Source organism: Cetorhinus maximus, chromosome 20 (assembly GCF_964194155.1).
Source record: "Cetorhinus maximus chromosome 20, sCetMax3.hap1.1, whole genome shotgun sequence".
Taxonomy (NCBI): domain Eukaryota; kingdom Metazoa; phylum Chordata; class Chondrichthyes; order Lamniformes; family Cetorhinidae; genus Cetorhinus; species Cetorhinus maximus.
In genome coordinates this window covers 63,364,779-63,386,874 of record NC_135898.1, presented here as the reverse complement: position 1 = coordinate 63,386,874, position 22,096 = coordinate 63,364,779, and the positions used below count along the sequence as shown (strand labels likewise).

Genomic DNA, 22,096 nt, shown 5'->3' with positions numbered 1-22,096 from the left:
GTACTTTGCTTGTCCTGCTTTCTACCCTTAATTAGCACATTCCTTAGATAATATCACCACCTTCAACACCTCTTTGTCCTTTTGTCTGTGACATCTTTTGGTTATCTCCATCTATCACTGGACCTCTATCTAGCTCTACTTGTCCCACCCCCCCTTAAACCAGCTTATATTTCACCTCTCTTCTATTTTTACTCAGTTCTGTTGAAGGGTCATTCGGACTCGAAACGTTAACTGTGCTCCTCTCCGCAGATGCTGCCAGACCTGCTGAGTTTTTCCAGGTATTTTTGTTTTTGTTTTGGATTTCCAGCATCCGCAGTTTTTTGCTTTTATCTACATTAGACTCAGATGTCTACAGCACAGTAGGAGGCCATTTGGCCCATATGTCTGTGCTAATTTGACTCCACTAATCCCATATCAGAGAGCACTTTAGATGTTTAAATCAGGGTTTAAAAAATGATCTGCCTGGGCTACTGGTTCAGAGCAGCATGCATTCTGAATTACAGTCCAAATACTATAGTTTGTGGGAGCCGATTTCTTGCTAGTTTAGTACCTTTTAATTCCTAGGTTGCAGCTGTTTTGGGGAATTCCCAGTCTCTCTGATTTTACAAGTTTCAGCTTATGCAGTGAACTATTACAATAATAAAATAAATTCAGCAGTAGCTTTATTACTGACATATTAATCTCAAACTACTAAAACCTGAACCTTCAAGCTAGTTATAAATAGAACACTAAATTGCTTTATCTGGTCATCCATCGTCTCCTCTATTTCCTTCCTTTTGATCCTTGTTCACTTTTTTTTCTACCAACCTTCTCTTCCTAACCATAAAACCTTTATTTCCTTTCACTCCAAGTCCATTTGAGAAGCAATAAGAAACATATTGAGCTGTCCTTGGTTTAAAAACAACCCAGAAGAACAGGTCTCAGCCAGTTGGGAAAAGGGAGCACATTCATATTCCAAAATTAAAAGCAGCAACTGCTGACCAGATGAGTAACCACACCTGCGTTACTCGATCAATTGTTTTTCCATTTTTTTTTCTGTACTTGGCAATTTTGGGCACAAATGTTTGATATGAGTTGACTGATTTTATAGGCTTAATTTTATTTTTGTGAAACTAATGTTCTAACACCCCACTGATGAATATTTTCAAACTGGTATTCATCTACAAATACTGAGTCCAACAATATAGACCAGCAGCATTTTGTTTAACTTTGCTATCCATCTACAATAGCCAGTGAGCACACAAGGTGTTAATAAAATATTCTGATTTCATTATGCCTTTATATGGCAAACACTTTCATCCAAGTCTCTTTCCCTGCAGTTTAAAGATGTTTTTGCTATTTCAGTTCTACTTCATTGCATTTTGCGTACTTAATCCAGGATTCCGCTAACTATGGGAGGAGAGTCAACCTTCTGCTTATATTTGCTTGTTCAAGAAAATTAAATATCAGTTCTTGGTGAAAACCACTCAACATTAACAAAAGTTATTTTTAATCCTACCAGTGGGTAATTCCATACTTCATAGTTACTTACTCTTTTCCTCCGCAATCTCCCTTTTCCTGCGTGCTATTTGTTTTTTCAGTTTATCCACTTCGAGTAGATAGCTTTCAACTGTTCGTTCACTTTTTTCCACTTCTCCACATACAGTCTGCAGAGTTAAAGGAAGGTAATTGAAGTACAATAAAATATTACTTCAATTCAACAACATGCATTTATATAGCATGTTTAGCATAGCAAAGCATTCATTCTAAGGTGTTTCACAGGAGCGTTCAAGGCAAAAATTGTCATTGAGCCAAAGAAGACATTAGGATCGATTACAAAACTTTGGTCAAAGAGGTAAGTTCCAAAGAATGTCTTAAAATGAGAGAGGGGCTGCGATGCTTAAGTAAGGGAATTCCAGATGTTAGGGCTTAGATAGTTGAAGGCATGGATGCCAATGGCAGGGTGAAGAAAGATGTGGATACACAAGAGGCCAGAATTAGACAAACAGTTCTTGGAAGGCTGTCGAGGTTAGAAATAGGGTGAGGTGAGGCCATGAAGGGGTTTGAACACAAGGGCGAGAATTTTAAGTTTGAGGCACTTCTGGATAGGGTGTCAAGGCAGATGCTGAACAAGACTGTGCAAGTTACAATACAGGCAGCAGTTTTGGATGAACTCCAGTTTAAGAGGGTGGAAAAGGGAGGGCGGCCAGTAGAGCACTGGAGTAGTCAAATCTAGAGGTACTGAAAGCATGAATGAAGGTTTCAGCAGTAGATGAGCTGAGGCAGGGGCAGAGACAGGTGCTATTATAAATGTTGTGTTCTAGAAACCTCCACATTTTACTGCTGGGTGGTTTCTGTGGCACTACAAGAAAGATTTAGAGTTATTGACTGAAGTAGTCCTACAATATAAAAGCAGCAGTAGTAGAGAGCAGCATATGCTGCATAGGAAATTATCTAGAGGGGAGGGTTTCTACACTACATTAGACTCAGACTCAGATGAGGTCTATGAGGAGGTGAACTTAGGCAGTTTTGGTGATGGAGAGGATATGGTGTAGGAAGCTCAGGATCATATTCTTCACTGAGGTCTTACCAATCTGTTTTAGGTATTTATCAAGGGAGTTCCAAAACATAGAGCAAAGTAACTAAAAACTCTATACATTCTACGGTTGCTACCTTACCACTGGCAAAGTGGAGTCAGAGGACCAAAAGGTGTTGCAAGGGAGGTGAGGAGCTCTAAAGATAAAGATGAGGGTTTTAAATTGTATGTAGTAGGGGACAGAGTTGGGACACTATGCAGGTAGCTGCGTCTGGCACTTGAACAAGTTGGAAGTTTATGAAGCAGATTATTATTTGGTTGCCTCAGAATGCAATACACAACTATAGTCCAGGTGGAGCAGAAAAAAAATGTACAGCACAGAGGAGTAGACACAATGAGAATTTAAGTTACAGTGGTGCTCCCCAGTGTTTTAGACACATGGAGAAAGGGATTTAATCATATCCAAGGCAGACAGATCACTCTCAGATATGTAACATTACGAACAAATGGTCAAAATCTGATATCATTAGTTCCTGTATGCCATGCATCTACAACTATAATCCTTTAAAACAATTATCACCTTTTGAAATCCAAAGTGCATCAAGATCACAAAAGGTGTGTTGTGCATAGATTTATTTTAAAAATAAGCACATTTTCAAAATTAATAGAAAGACTAATGTTATGATCCCAGCTGATATTACCACTGGACAAGCCTGATCCCAGAATAGAACCCAGCTTGATAGATCCTAACTTTTAATTTGTTTGTTTAGATACGTGGAGTGTAGCTACTGAATAGATGAGTCACAAAGGTCAGCTTCTAACTTCTTACAAAATAACAAAACATTTATTAAATAAGAAAAGATGAACTATATTATAATACTCCTTCACCCACAACTATACAGATATATACAGACTTGTAAGGATAACACAAGTCACAAAAGCTATCTTATACTCTAATGTCCGCAATAAGTACACTGTCCATGTAAACCAATAGGCAACCTGTGGTCAGACACACCTCTGAAACCAAGTGACAGATGCCACCCAACACAGATGCTATGGATCTCTCCTCAATTCCTCACAGACGCTTATCACACCGTGAGCCAATCAGTCTCACTGAACTGAGTCTTTCACATGAGGGTTTCCAATCTCTACTCTCCAAGAACTCACTTTGGAATCTTCTTCCAAACCGACGCTTTCTCGCAGACACCTTCTGCAAGGGTCCACATCCAGGGTTTTGAACCCTCCTTCTGATGTTGCTCTCCCCTGGGTTACCACATCCGTTCAAGCTTTCTTCCACACACACACACCGATTCAGTTGTTAACAGTACACCACTGCTTCACATGCCCATAGCAAAGAATTACAGGCCCTCAGACTTTTCACAAGCCTTTATCACAAGCTTGAAGCCTTTCTCTGCTCCTCACTCTTAACTCCACATAACAGGGCCTTTTCCAGGTTCCTGCCCTTCCTTTGACTAGAAGGGCTGCTCAGGATCTTTCCTGTTCCACTCCCCTGGATTTGGGTACTTTCTTCTTTAGCTTGGGACTGGCTATCTGCCCCTTCTAGGTTGCTTCTGCTTGGCAGCTGTCTTCAAACCTGAACTCAAAACTGTTTCTTTAGATTTTTCTGTGCATGTGTATGGGTGGGGCCTGCCTTTCTGGATCCTAGTTGCTAGGCAACAGCAGAGCCTTTTCTACTCATGTTTGCTTAACTTAGCTTGAAGAGTCGTGAAACGCATTCAAAATGTGGGTACTTTTTAAAGTGAAACAAACTCAACTTGACTTTTTTATTAATTCATTTCTTAACACACAAAGACAGAAATACACATCAAACTTAAACTTTAAAGCTAAAACTCATTCTTAGCACCCACAAATACAACTTACTTAAACTCACTATTTCCTAACACTAAACAAGAATTAAAGTGAATCACTTAAGTGAGACTTTGCATTCAATTATTCATACTTAACTCCCAACACAACAATCTAACTTACTTGCAGTTTTTCCTGAAGCGCATTGTACACCTGATAAATGGCCCTGATATCTTTTATCACTCCATCTTTGTCAAAGAACTCAGCCCTGTGTCAGGAAAATAAAAGCGTTTATTAACTCAAGCCTGAAATTGCATTTATGCACCATGTTTAAGAGCACTATACCATTCCAAAGGACATTGTAAATCAACAGCTGTTTTCAACACTGAAGGGAAAAGTTAAAGAATTTAGCTTTAGCAACTAAATGACTTTTTAGGTAAATGACTGAATAGTGAGCACTTTACGTTTTGTAAAGGTAACTTTCAATCTGTAAATGGGAAAGGAATATTGAGCAGTAAGACTTTCTTGTTCTGTATTCATAACACATGTAGCAGTTTATTTTACGTAGCCTTCATAGCTACCAAGAAACCATTAATATGTCTAAATGCTCTGAAATAAGCTAGATTGACAAAAAAATCTGAGATTCAAAAGAGACATACACCATCAAATGAATTCACATTCAAGCTTTTCTTTATACAATTTTTAATTCAATAGCCTTTATTTACTGTAAAACAAATCTAACATGCATCTTAGAAGTTAAAATGAAGTTAGGTTGGGCCAAACAGTTAGAAAAGCATTTCTGCCTTCAAATTTCTTTTTCCCTTTTATCTTTGTTGAGGCATGGTTTCAAAGGTAACATGCACACTGTCCAACTCATCATTATGATGAGCCTCAAGTGAGTGTCAACCGCCTATTTGGGCCTGTTCATGATGATGCAAGGGGTTTGGGTGACAAAAGAGCAGAAAGATGTTGTTTAAGATTACAGTTGAACCATTAGGATCTTATCTGGTGTTTATTCAGGGCAATGTGTAGCAATCACAAGAGAGAATTTAAGCCTCTTTTCTCCCCCACTTTACCAGGGACATGAAATCAATTGTAGTATATCTACTACTGACTTGGTGGAGATCATCAAATTCAGGGCAGAATGGTACTTGAAACGTTCCTAGTTTGTACGGCTCAACTGTTTACTCAATAGTGAATACCCAATAAAAGGATTCCATTGCTAATTTATACAAAGTTTGATCCATAAACATGCCATCATGTTCAGGTTGCAATGTATGATGTGTGACACATCATCTCAAAATGGAATGCAGCTAATCTACTCATAGCTGCAGTCATCACTGAAAATTAATTACAAAACAAAAACAGAATTACCTGGAAAAACTCAGCAGGTCTGGCAGCATCGGTGGAGAAGAAATCAGTTAACGTTTCGAGTCCTCATGACCCTTCGGCAGGTCATGAGGACTCGTAACGTTAACTGATTTCTTCTCCACCAATGCTGCCAGACCTGCTGAGTTTTTCCAGGTAATTCTGTTTTTGTTTTGGATTTCCAGCATCCGCAGTAGCTTTTAGCTTTTTGTTTTTATCACTGAAAATTAATTGTTATTTATCACAACTATGTAAAAAAAAACATGAAATGTAATTCTGCAGGAATATACTAGATGATCCAATTATGGCTGGTAACATTACAAGTTCATGGGTCTTTCAGTTACATACCAAATTGTGCAAGGTCAATTTCAAGCTCATTTTGATAGGATCCCTGCATTTGTCAGGGTCTGTCATGGATCAGAAAGCACAACATTCTCTTGCAGTGCTGTAAACTGAAATTAGATTCATGAAGCTGCAGACAAGTTGAAAGCATTTTGCTGTTTTGTAACCTAGGCACCAGTAAAAATATCAATGAGGCTGATGTCAAATATTAGCACATTCTTTTTGAAAAAAGTTACAAGAACAGAGAGTGCTAGAAACACCAAGGGTCTATATTAAAAACATTTTGTCTGTTCCTCTTTCCATATATGCCAGCTAACCTGCTAATGTTTCCAGTGCTTTCTGTCTTTGTTTTAAATTTCAAGCACCTGCAGCATTTTGCTTTTATCTCTATACCACATCCTAATGTCTTTTGGACATCAGGCTTACTGGTTAACAGAAATTAAGAGCCTAGTAATTGGAGGGACCATCAGTTTAAGTTACCATAATCATAAAAAAGGAACTTAAAATTTCAGAATAGATGTACTTGACCAAGCAGTGATTCTGCTGTAAGATGCACCCCTCATATTAGTGCGAATTGACATAAGAAACAGATATCCCAGAAACCATGCCATGATCAGTAGGACAGACATTTACTTCAGACTTGTGATTCCAACAACATGCACACAATTCCTGCAAGTTACTGAAGACATGTTTAGATACATAGACAAACATCACTGCAGGATTTTCAGTGTGATCTCACTGTATATCATTTATTAAAATAATCCTTTGTTGGAATGCTTTCAAACTAGTAGTTTAATACTCACCCATGTTCTGTTACCACCTTGTCATAATTCCATGATGTGTTTGGTACTGAGGAACTCTTGTACTCTTGTTGACTAGTATTTCCCAAATTTGGAATAGTGAGTGAAACTCTCTGATCATACCTTCAGAAAAAAGTAGGATATTTTAAAAACTAAAAAGGCCCATGGCAAAATAGCCTGCATAACTCTGCGTATTTTCCTAACAAGATTGAGCAATATAATTCAAATAGTAAAAGTTTCTATAAACTTGGGTACAAATATGTTAACTTTAAAAACTTAATCCGTTAGTTATGAAGTAAATGCTCAAATTTTAGAATTCATTCACATAATACATTTTAGACTTAGCAAGCTATTTGGCTTACCGACGATTGGACCTAAAGAGCACATATTCCAATGCATGTGTTGAGTTGTTTGCTGTGGAGATGAAGCTAAATAGAAGGAAGACTAGATCAGGCACTCCAAGGATGTTTGTTAGCTGTTTATGGATAATATGCTCTCTGTAGGACATCTGCTGCTGTGTATTTCTTCTAAATCTGTACCAGCCAATAACATTCTACAGAAGGAGGAAGCTATTAGTATTTTCAAAGGTAACATTTTACATAATTACAGTGCAACACATCTTTAAATATTTAAATCTTCAAAAGGGAAGACGGAGAGGGAAATTCTCTGAGAAATTTGATTTTGAGATTTCTAAAAATCCAGGTATTGTTGCTCCCTTATACAAAAATTATCAAAAAACACAAAACGATAAGTGACAAGGATTATAGCATTGTAATCAACTTAGTTATTTTTAACTTAGTTATATTTACGAACTGAATCAAGGGTCTGTAGGGACACTGGATTCAGAGGGAAGGTTTCCATCTTAAGACATCATTTGGGATGTGTTAATATGGACAGCAGGTAAAGTCGCACGGGTACAAAATATCACAGGTACAAAAACTAATCAAAAAGTTAATCAAGGGGCTTGAATATAAAGAGAAATAAGTTATGTTTCAGTTATACAGAGCCTTGGTAAGACCTCATCTGGAGAACTACATTCAGTTTTGGGCGCCATACCTCAGGAAGGATACATTAGCCCTGATTAGAACACAGGCCTGTGTGTGTTACAGTGAGAATTGATGACGTAAACTTGGCTGGTGTTCCCTGAAGTTTAGATGGTGAAGGGTTGATCTAATTGAGGTGTTTAAAAGGAATTGATAGTGTAGACACAAAGAAGCTATGTCCATTGGTAGAGCAATCCAAAACAAGGGGGGAGTAATCTTAAAAAGTTAGTGTTATGTCATTTTGGAATGAATCCAAGAGGCACTTCCCCCCCCCACCACACACAACGAATAGTGGGGAAATTGGTCATCGCACCAAAAGACTGGAAGACTGGATCAAATTTTTCAAGACTGAGATAGGCAGGTTTTTAATTCAGTAAATAGATCGAGCAATGTGGAGCCAAAGGTGCGTAAAATGGAACTGAGGTACAGAAAGAAAGAAAGAGTTTCATTTATTTAGCATTTTTCATGACTACAGGATATCCTGAAGCACTTCACAGCCAATGAAGTAATATTGAATTGTAGTCTATTTGTAATCTAGGAAATGCAGCATCCACTTTGCACAAAGCAAATGCCCGCAAACAGCAATGTGATCATGATTAGATAATCCGTTTTTGTGATGTTGATGAGGGATAAATATTGGTCAGGACACCAGTGAGAACTTCCCTGCTCTTAACAGTGCAGCACTCCCTCAGTACTGCACTAAAGTCTCAGTTTTGATTTTTGTGCTCAAGTCCAGGCTTGAACGCAGAATCTTCCAAACTTGAGTCCAGAGTGCTAACTGAACTATGGCTGACGCCACGGAATAACCACGATCAAACTGAAAGGTGCAACAGGCTCACAGGGCTGAATGGCCCTCCCCATGGTCTCATGTTACAGTGTTTGATTTAAAAAGGAAGAATGAGAGACATTTACTACCAAAAGTGAGCACTTACTTTCCTCCTTCCTTTGAGGATTCTATCCAGACTTTCTTCATCAACTCTTCCTGCATAGTCGTAAAAACTGAAAAGGACAAATTTTACATTAAGAATGCAGTCCTTGTAATGATATAAAAAATGCATATGAATACCTCAAGACAAGCAGACATCTGAGATGATGTTAAATTGTTTAAGTAAAATAGGTTTACTAGGGAAAACATGGCTTTAGAAAAATATATTTATAAATATTTGCTTGAGAGAACAGTGCCAGAGAGTGTATACGTAGATCATGGATGTTCTACCAGCTGGGTGGGAAGTACCATTTACACCATCCAACACTTATCATGGGCAGCCATCTATGACAGACAATTAGCACTTACCATTTACCAGGCTTTTAGGAGTCAATTACAAAGGTATTGTTTAAAATTCATTAGCATACCAATTATTTTGTGCAGTTCAATAAGTTCTTTTGCACCTCATTAATCCACTATATTTACCAATTTACCCATTGATTTTATTTAATGCATTTGGGATTTCTGTGATAAAAAATTATTCCACATTAAACTTGAATTGTATGCTCTCTGAAACAAAGATGGCAAGGATTAAAATAGTTAAAAAGGAAAATCACCAGAACCACAACACACACTGCCATTGGTCATAAACAAAGCATTTGTAATAAGTTTACATAATGAATTGCAGATTTGACCATTCAATTGCTTAGTGGTAGAAACACTAGCCACTTATAAATGGTGAGGACTGTATTTTAGTTATTGGCATTTGAGAAAGGGACAGGGAAAATTCATTGACAAACAGCTTTATGTTAAAATCTTAGCTATAAGCATCATTAAGCCAGAGTTTAATGTTATAGACTTTTAAAATTCAGTCATGGGATGTGGGCATTACTGGCTATGCCAGCATTTATTACACATTCCACTTACCCTCGAGAAGGTGGTGTGAACGGCCTTCTTGAACTGCTGCAGTCCATGTGGTGTAGGTACACAATGCTGTTAGGAAGGGAGTTCTAGGATTTTGACCCAGCGACAGTGAAGGAATGGCAATATATTTCCAACTCAAGATGGTGTGTGGCTTAGAGGGGAACTTCCAGTAGGTTGTGTTCCCATGCATCTGCTGCCCCTGTCCTTCAAAGGACATGGTGGTAGCAGGTGTGGGTTTGGAAAGTGCTGTCTAAGGTGAGTTCCTGCAGTGCATTTGTAGATGATACACACTACTGCCGCTGTGCATTGGTGGAGGACGGCATGAATGTTTATGGGAAGGGTGCCAATCAAGCGGGCTGCTTTGTCCTGGATGGTGTCGAGCTTCTGTGTTATTGGAGCTGCACTCATCCAGGCAAGTGGAGAATATTCCATCTCACTCCTGACTTGTGCCTTGTAGATAATGGACAGGCTTTGGGGAGTCAGGAGGTGAGTTACTTACCACAGGATTCCTAGCTTCTGATCTGCTCTCATAGCCACATTATTTATATAGCTAGTCCAGTTCAATTTCTGGTCAATGGTAGCCCCCAGGATGTTGATAATGGGGGATTCAGCAATGGTAGTGCCATTGAATGTCAGTTGGCAATGGCTAGATCCTCTCTTGTTGGAGATGGTCAGTGCCTGGCACTTGTGCGGCACAAATGTTACTTGCCACTTGTCAGCCCAAGCCTGAATGTTGTCCAAGTCTTGCTGCATTTGGACATGGATCACTATGAGTCACAAATGGTGAACATTGTGCAATCATCAGCAAACATCCCCACTTCTGACCTTATTATGATGGAAGGAAGGTCATTGATGAAGCAGCTAAGATGGTTCAGTCAAGGACACTACCCTGAGGCATTCCTGCAGTGATGTCCTTGAACTGAGATGACTGATCAACAGCCACACCCATCTTCCTTTCTACTAGATATAATCCAGCCAGCAGAAAGTTTTCCCCCTGATTCCCATTGACTCCAGTTTTGCTAGGACTCCTTAATGCCACACTCAGCCAAATGCTGCCTTGATATCAAGGGCAGTCACTCTCATCTCACCCCTGACATCCAACTCTTTGGTCCATGTTTGAACCAAGGATGTTTTGAGGTCAGGAGTTGAGTGATCCTGATGGAACCTAAAACTGAGCATCAGCAGGCAGGTTATTGCTAACCTGCTGCTTGATAGCACTGTTGATGACCCATTCCATCACTTTACTGATGATCAAGGGTAGACAGATGGGACAGTATTTGGCTGGGTTGGATTTGTGCTGCCTTGTGGGTACAGGACATATGTTGGCCATTTTCCAAACTGCCAGGTAGATGCCAGTGTCATAACTGTAACTTGGCTAGGGGCGTGGCATGTTCTGGATCACAAGTCTTCAGTGCTATTGCCGGAATATTGTCAGGGCCCATAGTCTTTGCAGTATCCAGTGCTTTCAGCCATTTTTTCCATACGTGGACTAAATCGAATTGGCTGAAGACTGGTATCTGTGATGCTAGGGGCCTCCAGAAGAGGCCCAGATGGATCATCTGCTCAACATTTCTGGCTGAAGATTGATGTGAGTGCTTCAGCCTTATCTTATGCACTGATGTGCTGGGCTCCTCCATCATTGAGGATGGGGCTATCTGTGGAGCTGCCTTCTCCAGTGAATTGTTTAATTGTCCACCACCATTCACAACTGGATGTGGCAGGACTGCAAAATTTACATCCGATCCGCTGGCTGGCAGGAAATCATTTAGCTCTGTCTGTCACCTGCTGCTTAAGACGACTCGTGTAGCATGAATTGTAGCTTCACCAGGTTGACACCTCATTATTAGATATGAGTGATGCTGCTCCTGGCATGCCCTCCTGCACTCTTTCACTGAAATAGGGTTGATCCCCTGGCTTGGTGATAATGGTAGAGTCGGGGATATGCCAGGCCACGAGGTTACAGATTGTGGTTGAGTACAATTCCGCTGGTGCTGTTGGCCCACACCGCCTCATGGATGTCCAGTTTTGAGTTGCTATATCTGTTCAAAATCTATCCCATTTAGCATTGTGGTAGTCATTTGATTTTTTAAAAATTCGATCATGGGGTGCGAGTGTCGCTAGTTAGGCCTGCATTTATTGGCCATCCCTAATTGCCCTCGAAGGTGTTGGTGAGCGGCATTTTTGAACCACTGCAGTCTACATGGTGTAGGCACACCCACGTTGCTGTTAGGGAGGGAATTCCAGGATTTTGACCCAGTGACAGTGAAGGAACAGCGATAGATTTCCAAGTCAGGATGGTGAGTGGCTTGGAGGAGAACTTCCTGGTGGTCATGTTCCCACGTGTCTGCTGCCCTTGCCCTTCCAGATGGTAGTGTTCGTGGGTTTGGAAGGTGCTGTCTAAGGAACCTTGGTGAGCAGCACTGGTGGTGCACTACAGAAGCTAAACATAGTGCAGCATTACCATGAGGTTGTGCAGTGAAACTATTTGGAGGTAGTGATCTTTGCATTGTACATTAGCATTATATCTGCAACTGACAATGCTGACCAAGACACATTATTGAATTCATTATTTGACTGACATATGAAATAGGAGAAGTAAGCCATTCAGCCCCTTGAGCCTGTTCCGCCATTCATTATCATGGCTGATCAGTTTGTTTCAAATTCCACATTCCCATCTACCCACAATAACCTTGGATTCCCTTGCCTAACAAGAATCTATGTACCTCGTCCTTAAAAAATATTCAATGACTCCGCCTCCACTGCTTTCTGAAGCAGAAAGATCCAAAGTCACACAACCCTCAGAAAAAATTTCTCCTCATCTCGGTCCTAAAAGGGCAACCCTTAATTTTAAAACAATATCCCCCTAGTTCCAGAGTCACCAACAAGTGTAGACATCCTTTCCACATCCACCTTGTCAATACTGTTCAGGATCTTCCATACTTCAATCAAGTCACCCCTCATTCTTCTAAACTCCAGTGAAAACAAGCCCAGTCTGTCTAACCTTTCCTCAAGACAACCCACTCATTCCAGGTATCAATCTCGTAAACCTCCTCTGAACCACCTCCAATGCATTTACATCCTTCCTTAAATAAGGAGACCGAAACGGCACACAATATTTGAGATGTGGTCTCACAAATGCCATGTATAACTGAAGCACAACATCCTTACATTTATGTTCAATTCTTCTCATAATAAAGGATAGCATTCCATTAGCCGTCTTAATTACTTGCTGTACCTGCATACTAACTTTTTGTGACTCATGCACTAGAACATCTAGATCCTTCTGCAGCACGGAATTATGCAGCCGTTCTCTGTTTAAGTAATACTCTGCTCTTTTATTCTCCCTGCCAAAGTGAACAACTTCACATTTTCCCACATTAAACACCATTTTCCAGATCTTTGCACACTCACAACCTATCTGCAACCTCCTTATGTCCTCTTCACAACATACTTTCCTACGTATCTTTGTGTCATCTGCAAATTTAGCTATCATGCCTTCACTCCCCTCATCTAAGTCATTGATGTAAATTGTAAAAACTTGATGCCTCAGCACAGACTCCTGCTTTTATTTTCCACAGTAACCTTTGATGTGACAACTTATCAAATGCCTTCTGGAAATCCAATTACAGCACGTCTAGAGGTTCCACTTTATCCACAGTGCATGTTACCCCTTCAAAGAACTACAATAAATTGGTTAAACGTGATTTCTCTTTCACAAAACCATGCCGACTCTGCCTGATTGCCGTGAGCTTTTATAAGTGTCCAGCTATAACCTCCTTAATGATCGATTCTAACATCTTCCCCATGACAGACGTCAAGTTAACTGGCCTATAGTTCCCTGTTTTCCTGCCTCCCTCCCTCCTTGAATACAGGGGTTATATTTACTACTTTCCAGTCTGATGGAACCTTTCCAGAATCTAGGGAATTTTGGAAAATTAACACCTACAAACTTATTACCCACCTCTTTTAAGACCGTAGAATGAAGTCCATCAGGAGCCAGAGACTCGTCAGCCTACAGCTCCATCAGTTTGTTCAGTACCGCTTCCCTAGTGATAATAATTTCACCAAGTTCCACTCTCCCCTCCACCTTCTGATTTTCAGCTATTACTGAAATGTTTTTTGTATCCTCTATAGTGAAGACAGAAGCAAAGTATTCGTTCATTTCTTCCGCCATTACCTTATTATCTACTACTAACGCCCCATTGTCTCTCTCTAGAGGGCTAACATTCACTTTACTTACTCTTTTCCTTTTTAAATACCATAGAAACTCTTGCTATCCATTTTTACATTTCTAGCTGGCTTTCTCTCATACTCCAATTTCTTACTCCTGATTAATCTTTTAGTCATTCTCTGCCATTGTTTATATTCTGATCAATGATCTGACCTGCCACATATCTTTGCGCAGTTATATGCTCTTTCCTTACATTTGATGCGTTCCTTACTTTAGTTAACCACTGTCCTCCCTTTAGAATTTTGCTTCATAGTAGGAATATTTTTATTCTGAGTATTCTGAAATATCCCCTTAAATGTCTGCCACTGCTTCTCTACTGATCCACCCCCTAGCTTAGTATCCCAGTTCACTTCAGCTAGCTCAGCATTCACGCCCACATAGTCGCCCTTTGACATTCAATGGCATTACCATTGCTGAATCCCCCACTAACAACATCCTGGAGTTACCATTCACCAGAAACTGAACTGGACTAGCCATATAAATACTGTAGCTATGAGAGCAGGTCAGAGGCTAGGAATCCTGCGAGTAACTCACTTTCCGACTCCCCAGAGCCTGTCCACCATCTACAAGGCACAAGTCAGGAGTGAGATGGAATATTCTCCACTTGCCTGCATGAGTACAGCTTCAACAACACTCAAGAAGCTTGACACCATCCAGGACAAAGCAGCCCGCTTGATTGGCACCCCTCTCCACAAACATTCACTCCCTCCACTACCAACACACAGTGGCAGCAGTGTGTACCATCTACAAGATGCACTGAAGGAACGCACCAAGCCTCCTTAGACAGCACTTTCTAAACCCATGACCATCACCCATCTAGAAGGACAAGGGCAGCAGATACATGGGAACACCGCCAGCCTGAAGTTCCCCTCCAAGCCACTCACCACCCTGACTTGAAACTATATTGACGTTCCTTTACTGGTTACTGAGTCAAACTCCTGGAACTCCCTCCCTAACAGCACTGCGGGTGTACCCACACCACATGGACTGCAGTGGTTCAAGGCGGCAGCTCAGCATAGCCTTCTATGGGCAATTAGGGATGAGTAATAAATGCTGGCCTGGCTGCTGCACCCACATCCCGTAAATGAATACAAAAAAAGTTAAGTTTAAGACAGGAGTCTTGGACCCACTTTTCACCCGTTCAAACTGGATGTAAAATTCAATCATATTGTGGTCACTGCTACCTAGGGATGCCTTCACTCTGAGGTCATTAATTAATCCTGTCACATTACACAATACAAGTCTAATATAACATGCTCTCTGGTTGGTTCCAGAATGTGCTGCTTTAAGAAACTCTCTCAAAAGCATTCTATATACTCTTCATCTAGGCTATTACCAATCTGATTTTTCTAGTTTATATGCAGATTAGAATCATCCATGATTATTGCCATCCCTTTATCACAAGCACCCAATATTTCTTCTTGTATACTTTGTCCTAAATTGTGGTTACTGTTGGGAGGTCTGTAGACCACTTCCACTAGTGACTTCTTTCCCCTACTATTCCTCATCTCCACCCAAACCGATTCTGCATCCTGATCTCTCAAACCAAGGTCATCCCTAACTATTGCACCAATTCCATTCTTGATCAACAGTGCTATCCCTCCACCTTTACCTAGCTTCCTATTCTTGTTGAATATCATATACCCCTCAATATTCAGGACCCAATCCTTGTCATCTTGCAGCCATGTCTCCGTAATGGCTTTCAGATCATATTTATTTACTTATTGATATGGCAGGTGTTTTTTTGCCAGGCTGACCTCTCCTGTCCCTCATTGCTGACCGAAACAGATGATCCTATTTTAAGAAGTGTGACCGTTATCTGGAATAAAGTATCCAAGTATTTTTCCCCCTCCCTTATGTGGCACAGTGTCTGCAGTTTGGCTTCCAGGTCAATAATCCTGATCTGGAATTCCTCTAGCTGCTTACACTTTCTGCAGATGTTTGTCCTGGATTACCTTAGCATCCATGAGTTCCCACATTCCACAGCTGCAACCTAACACCTGTCCTACCATTGTTAATTATGTTATTTAGATAATTTAATTACTCACTTAATTAACCTAGCATAATTCCTAAGAATACCACACCTCTTTCCCCCAAGGACTGAATTCCCACATGAACATAATTCACTATTCACTCAGTCCCCATCTCACTCCAGCATAGTCGCCTGTCTCCTCGGATGCCCCTTACTGATTGTGCAGTTTGAAAAGCCAGTCTCTTTTATAGGCCCTCTGATGAGTCACTAACTAGTTTAATTTCCTGCTACAGTAATTAACACCACTTGAACCTACTGTTTTCAGGCATGAAAGATAACTGCCCTCCAAGCGGTTGTCTACTTAACAAGCTAACTTAACTTACTTGAAGATGAACACTATATAGATTAAGAATCAAGGTCTGACAGTTAAAACCTGAAAAGGACTTACCAGAATTTATCATGTGAACCTAATTCACTGCTCCAGTCTCCATCGCACTCAGGCAAAGTTGCCTGTCTCCTTGCATGTCCCTTACTGACATGAAAGAATGGCTTAAAAAGGCTAAACAAACCTTGAATATGACATCCAAGTAATTTGTTTCCGAACTGTTAGACTGTACAAGCTTGGGACCGCAAGACCTATAATTTCAAACTAAGCAGCACGAACTAATCACAGAACTCTCTGGTGTTCATCAATATTGTTCCAAAATAAAAATCGTAACAGCATAAACATGACAGAATGTGGAAGGGAAACTTCTGACTAAGAGGAGACTTGTATAGTTTGATAGGCTAAATTTTAATTCAGGATTTTTCCCAGACTATTCTCATGATCAGGGTTCTTCAGACACAAATTATCAAGTTAACTTTTCTTTAAAAAGCAACCTCATGTATGAAGGTGCAAAGGCCAGCAGTACAGCTAAACAACAGTAAGTCAAACACTAATTCATTTCACCTAGCCATGCAAATACATTCTTGTATCATAATAGAATAAGCTGAAAGTAGTTATGCATCATAATTTTATAAGTTGGTAGCAAATTAAGGTCCACAGCATTTTGAGCTGCTGCAGCTGCTTCAGTCTTTTATTACATCTAACCCCCTTCATTGAAACGCTGCCATGTAACTGAATACATTTCCTTTGATGTACATTGAACTGAACACTTTAAAATATGATGGTAAAAGTCAGCACATTTGGAAGCTAGTAAATTTCAGGTTCCAGAATAAAATGGCTTCAAAAAAATTACAAGAGCACAATCAAGAGACTTTGAACGCAAGGCAGAACAGATTACGGGGCATCCCAGAAAGTGGGACTAGGTCACAAACTTCTGCCACTCATTGTACATCAGAAGAGGAGGAGTAGTGACCAGAACTGAAAACACAGATGATGCAAGCAAGCAAATATCACTGCAAGAGGATAGAATGGTGAGGAGGGTAGAGTATTTGTAAATCACTTCTGTCCTATCTGCCTCAACTAAACCAGTACATCATCCACAACAGTTTCTCTTTCTGTGCCCACGTGGATAATTCCAGTGTGCTACGGCATTTAGTTCTCAGTCCCCCAATTCCTCATTTATTGGCTGCCCCTCACATGCTGATAACTAGCTTTACCACTCCACCTCTGCCCATGACCGTCAGTGAACTGTTGCATACCTTTGCAAAATTAAGTGATGGATGAGCTCTCACTTCTTGGAACTCAACAAAACTGATCTCATCATGTTCAGCCTCTATCAGAAACTCGGGGCACTAAGCCAATCCAATCCCAGATCCTGAATGCCTGCCTAGCTCAATCCACTGATATGCAATTCGAATCCTGCTCATTCATCAGCTGAGCATTACTCTCCATATCCAATCCATCAGCAACATTCCCTATTTCTACATTTATAATATAACCAACTCCACCTCTACCTCAGCTCAACTGCCACTGAAAGCCTTATTCATGCCTTTGTCACCACCAGATGCTATTCTTCCAATGCCTTCCACATTGGTTTCATGAGACTCACTCTATGTTGTAGTGTAAAGGTTAATGTAAGTGAGACAGTTCACATCATCTTAGGGAAGTGATGTAAGATCACATGATGATGATCATCAAGTTCTCTCTCGCAGTCTCATGACAGGAATGAAGAATCCTTCTAGATGTAGTTATTCTTTGTTATGTTTTCGATAAACTTGATGTTAAACTCTACCAACAGTAGTCACTAACAACACCTTGAACACAAGAATATTAAATGGTGGCAGCAGGAAAATGAACAGCCAGCGACCAAGCAGCAGATTTAAAAAAAAAGAATGGAATGGAGAAGTCATTACCATTACCAGATTGCTTCAAGCAAGTTGCAGGTCCAAACCAAGCTGAAACGTAGCTGAACTGGCATTGAAGATTTGCAAGGTACCTCACCGCATTCGGACTTGCGAGAAAAGAACAGGTCATTACACTTCTGTACGTAATGGGTGGTTGTGCAGACACTATCCAGTCCGACAAAGGATCGATGAGGAAGCTGCTGCATATGACGAAGTAATGAAAGCATTTGATGCCCACTTCAGTCTCAGAAAAACTACCATTGCTGAGCAGGCAAAGTTTAATGAGTGTGACCAAGGGAAAACTGTCCATTCATTTATTGATGATCAATATCGACTAGCAGAAAATTGAGTATGGCAACCTAAGGAAGAATTAATTCGAGATAAAATCACTGTTGGAGTTTTAGATGAAAACTTGTTGGACCGCTTGCAATCGAGGGATGACTTAACACTAACCAAAGCTGTTCAGTTGACCAGGCAAACCGAGGTTAAGAAACAGAATTGTTCAGTATCTCAAGGTGACAGGGAGACTCATTTGTAAAGCAGCACCAACTGCGTGGAGTTTGTTGAGCTTCAGAGTAAAAACACGGCAATACAAAAACAGAGGAAATGTGAAGAGGGCTCAGCAACCATTATAACCAAGTGTTATCGACGTGACAGGAGAGGCAGCATCAATGGAGAGATTATTCTGCCAAAATTGCAGTGCCATTTTTGAGAGAAGGTGGGTCATTTTATAGCAAAGTGTCATAGCAAGGAGTTTACATTGCAGAAACAAAAAGAAAAACCCTCAATGGTTAACGAAATCCAACAAATTGAAGATGTAAATATTTTAAGAGGTCCATTCCTGGGTGAGATTAAAGGGTCAACGGAAGTGCTGAAATTTTAGACAAACATGAAGCAGGTTTTAAACTGGACACAAGTGGGAGCTTCGGTTCTTTTCAATGCTGAACCGTAGTTGGAGCAAAATCTTCTTCAGCCATCATATATACAACTCCATGGATGAGGACACATACAAGTTAAAGTCATGGGGCAGATGACTGCAAGACTTCAAAATAAAGAGAGGCGAATCACTGAAATCTTATACATAATCCAGAATTAGGATTGCTCACTTTTAAGTAGAAGAGCTTGTAGAGATGTACAGAGTGCAGAATTGATGTAGAGTGGAGGAATTGGAAAACCAAGAGCAGCCTAAAGATTTGAGAGCTCAATTTGCACAACTGTTCAAAGGGCTTGGGAAGCTGAAAACAGCTTGACACATCACCTTACCACCCAAAGCAAATCCGGTGTGTTTGTTTACACCAAGGAAAGTTCCTCATCCACTTCTACAGCAGGTAAAGCAGGAAGTTGACTCATTGTTACAAGGAGGAATAATCTCATCTGCAACAAAACCTACAAGCTGATGTTCAGGTGTGGTTCCAGTACTGAAATCACTGAGTCTGTGTAGATCTCACACAGTTGAATAAAGCTGATGAAAGGGGAATTCATCCAATGTCATCTGTGGATGAGTCTTGCAAAGCTGAGAAAGAGTTCTGTCTGGTGGCTGGGGCTCTCCAAATTATTAGAAGAGATGATATTCAATTGCATCATGTGTGCTATCCATCATCAGGAGCAAAGGGAACACTGATGGCATCCTCATTTCAATCCAGGCTGTGGGAACGTCTCAGGATGGATCCTTTTGAGCTCAAAAGGGAAAACTTTTTTGATAGTGGTTGACTACTATTCAAGGTAGATAGAGGTAAAACGTCTAACTCTAGACGGCCATACATGTTGGGCTGTATTTGTAATGTTGAAAGAAATTTTTGCTACACAGGATTCCAGACAACAGTCCACAGCTTGCTAATGGATACTTCAAGAGTTTCACTGAATTTTATGGGTTTGTCCACATGACTAGCTTGCTGAGATACCCATAAGCTAACGGTGAGGCTGAAAGGGAGTGCAGACAGTAAAGGCTTTATTAAAAAAGAGCCCAGATAAGTTATCATTCTATCCTGCTCCAGAATGGTCTGGCTCATTGCGAGCTTTTAATGGGAAGGAAGCCGAGGCCTAAATTTCCTACTCTTTCACAAACTCTGACAGCAGCAGACTTGGACACGGTGAGGGAGGAGGAGAGAGTACCATTCCAGTCAAATGCAGAAGGGAACTACAAGAATTGCTACAGAACACACAAATTATCAAACCTCCAGCCTGGAGATTCAATGTGGATTTGTGATCAAGCTCGTCAAGGCCAAGTTCTTGAGAAAATACCACATCCGTGATCCTATCTGGTAGAGGCAGAAAATGGTACAGTGCAAAGGAACAGGAGTGCATTAGTTTCTAGGTTGCGACCTTCTACGGAGTTCACCAGTTCTTCAGGAGACCTGGAAGATGGCCTGAACGGTGAACTGATATCCTCTGACAACTCTCATTTTTGGCCAGAAAGTTGAGGTAAATAATCATCCATATATGTTTGAATGGTGGAGCAGGCTTGATAAGCCAAATGGCCTACTCCTGCGCCTATGTTCCTAACACCGAAAAGACACCAATGGAACCAGACTCCAAGCAAGCGTCATCAATACAGAAGGGGAAATGAAAAAAAAAATCTATCTTAACACATGAAAGTTACCCCTGTGCACTCTCTCCCAGTACGAAACACCAACTAGTAGGCAACGAAGAACTTAACAAATATAAAGGCAAACAACTTGGCATTTGAAACCAAAACAATTCACAAGTAATCTCTATGGTTATCAAAGTAGTTTCAATAAATTCAAACAGATTATAATTGCTTACCTAAAGAGCTGGTAGCCAGGCTCATGGTTGTGGATTTCTGTAATTAAACCAAAATAAACAAATATTTTAATACTAAATCTGTGGAATACATAACATTTTCAGAAAAGCCGTACACATTACTGTGCAAATTATTGTACTACAGACTAAGAATCTCTGGGCATATAAAAGAATAATTACCACACTACAGATTAGTAAGAGCTACCCATGTGCAACTTTTAACATTATGTGTGTGTGCGTGTGTGTATTTTGATGAATTACTTCGTGCAGTACCTGCAGAACCTCCTGTTGTGATAAAAACCATCCCATTTATATTTCAGAATGGTTTCCATGCTAGCTTAAGGTCATTAAAATCAACACTTGTTTTAAAGTCACATTTCAAAATTATTTCCAACATTTCAAAATTATTTGCAATTATCAGAGTGCATTCCACAAGAAACCACATTGCATCATCTGTTACTGCCTTGACAAGTAACTTCTGACAAACGAGCTACATACTGGCATAAAAGCTAACTTGTGAACTACATAACTCCAGATTTAGCAGCCACATTCAGTTAATTATTTGGTTATACTTTATTAAAAATCACAAGTTTAAGGATTCATCAATAGGAGTTACAAAGGTTTTTTCATGGCATAGTTCATTAACCATGCTCCACATTACAAAGTTTTCTATTCTGCTTTCCCTTCTCCTCCAATCCATTTCCATTTGGTTTCCAAGAAAAAAAATCTTTCATTACACAGATAGTTGACTCCCCTACTAAATCCACAGCAGAACAAGGTTTCTAAAAAAAAGAGCTCAAGGCAACAACGCAACTTTAGGGATTTATGGTTATTTAAAATGACTATAGTTGTACAGTTGCATTTCATATGACAACAGAACTTGATTGTCACAATATTAAACAATTACATATGGCACAAAAACAGGCCATTCGACTCAACCAGTCCATGCTGGTATTTACGCTCTGCTCTGCTCCCTCCCATCTTTTTGCATCTAACCTCTGACAATCATTTATTGCCTTCTTCCTCAAATGCTTGTCTAGCTTCCCCTTAAATGCATCTATACTATTCACTTCAGCCACATCCTGTGGTAGACAGTTCCACATTTTCACCACCGAGTAAAG

At 40.2% G+C, this 22,096-nt stretch overlaps 1 protein-coding gene across 1 annotated transcript in view; it reads right to left on the bottom strand.

Moving 5' to 3' along the window:
* Window positions 1-22,096, bottom strand: part of abraxas2 (abraxas 2, BRISC complex subunit) — a 38,797-nt gene that overhangs the window by 1,979 nt on the left and 14,722 nt on the right. Inside the window, exons 3-8 of the mRNA XM_078564851.1 lie at window positions 20,979-21,015; window positions 8,807-8,873; window positions 7,194-7,384; window positions 6,835-6,954; window positions 4,505-4,589; window positions 1,532-1,646 (exon numbers count right to left, since the gene is read on the bottom strand). Of these exons, the coding sequence (XP_078420977.1) occupies window positions 1,532-1,646; window positions 4,505-4,589; window positions 6,835-6,954; window positions 7,194-7,384; window positions 8,807-8,873; window positions 20,979-21,015 (615 nt within the window). The remainder of the gene's footprint in view (window positions 1-1,531; window positions 1,647-4,504; window positions 4,590-6,834; window positions 6,955-7,193; window positions 7,385-8,806; window positions 8,874-20,978; window positions 21,016-22,096) is intronic.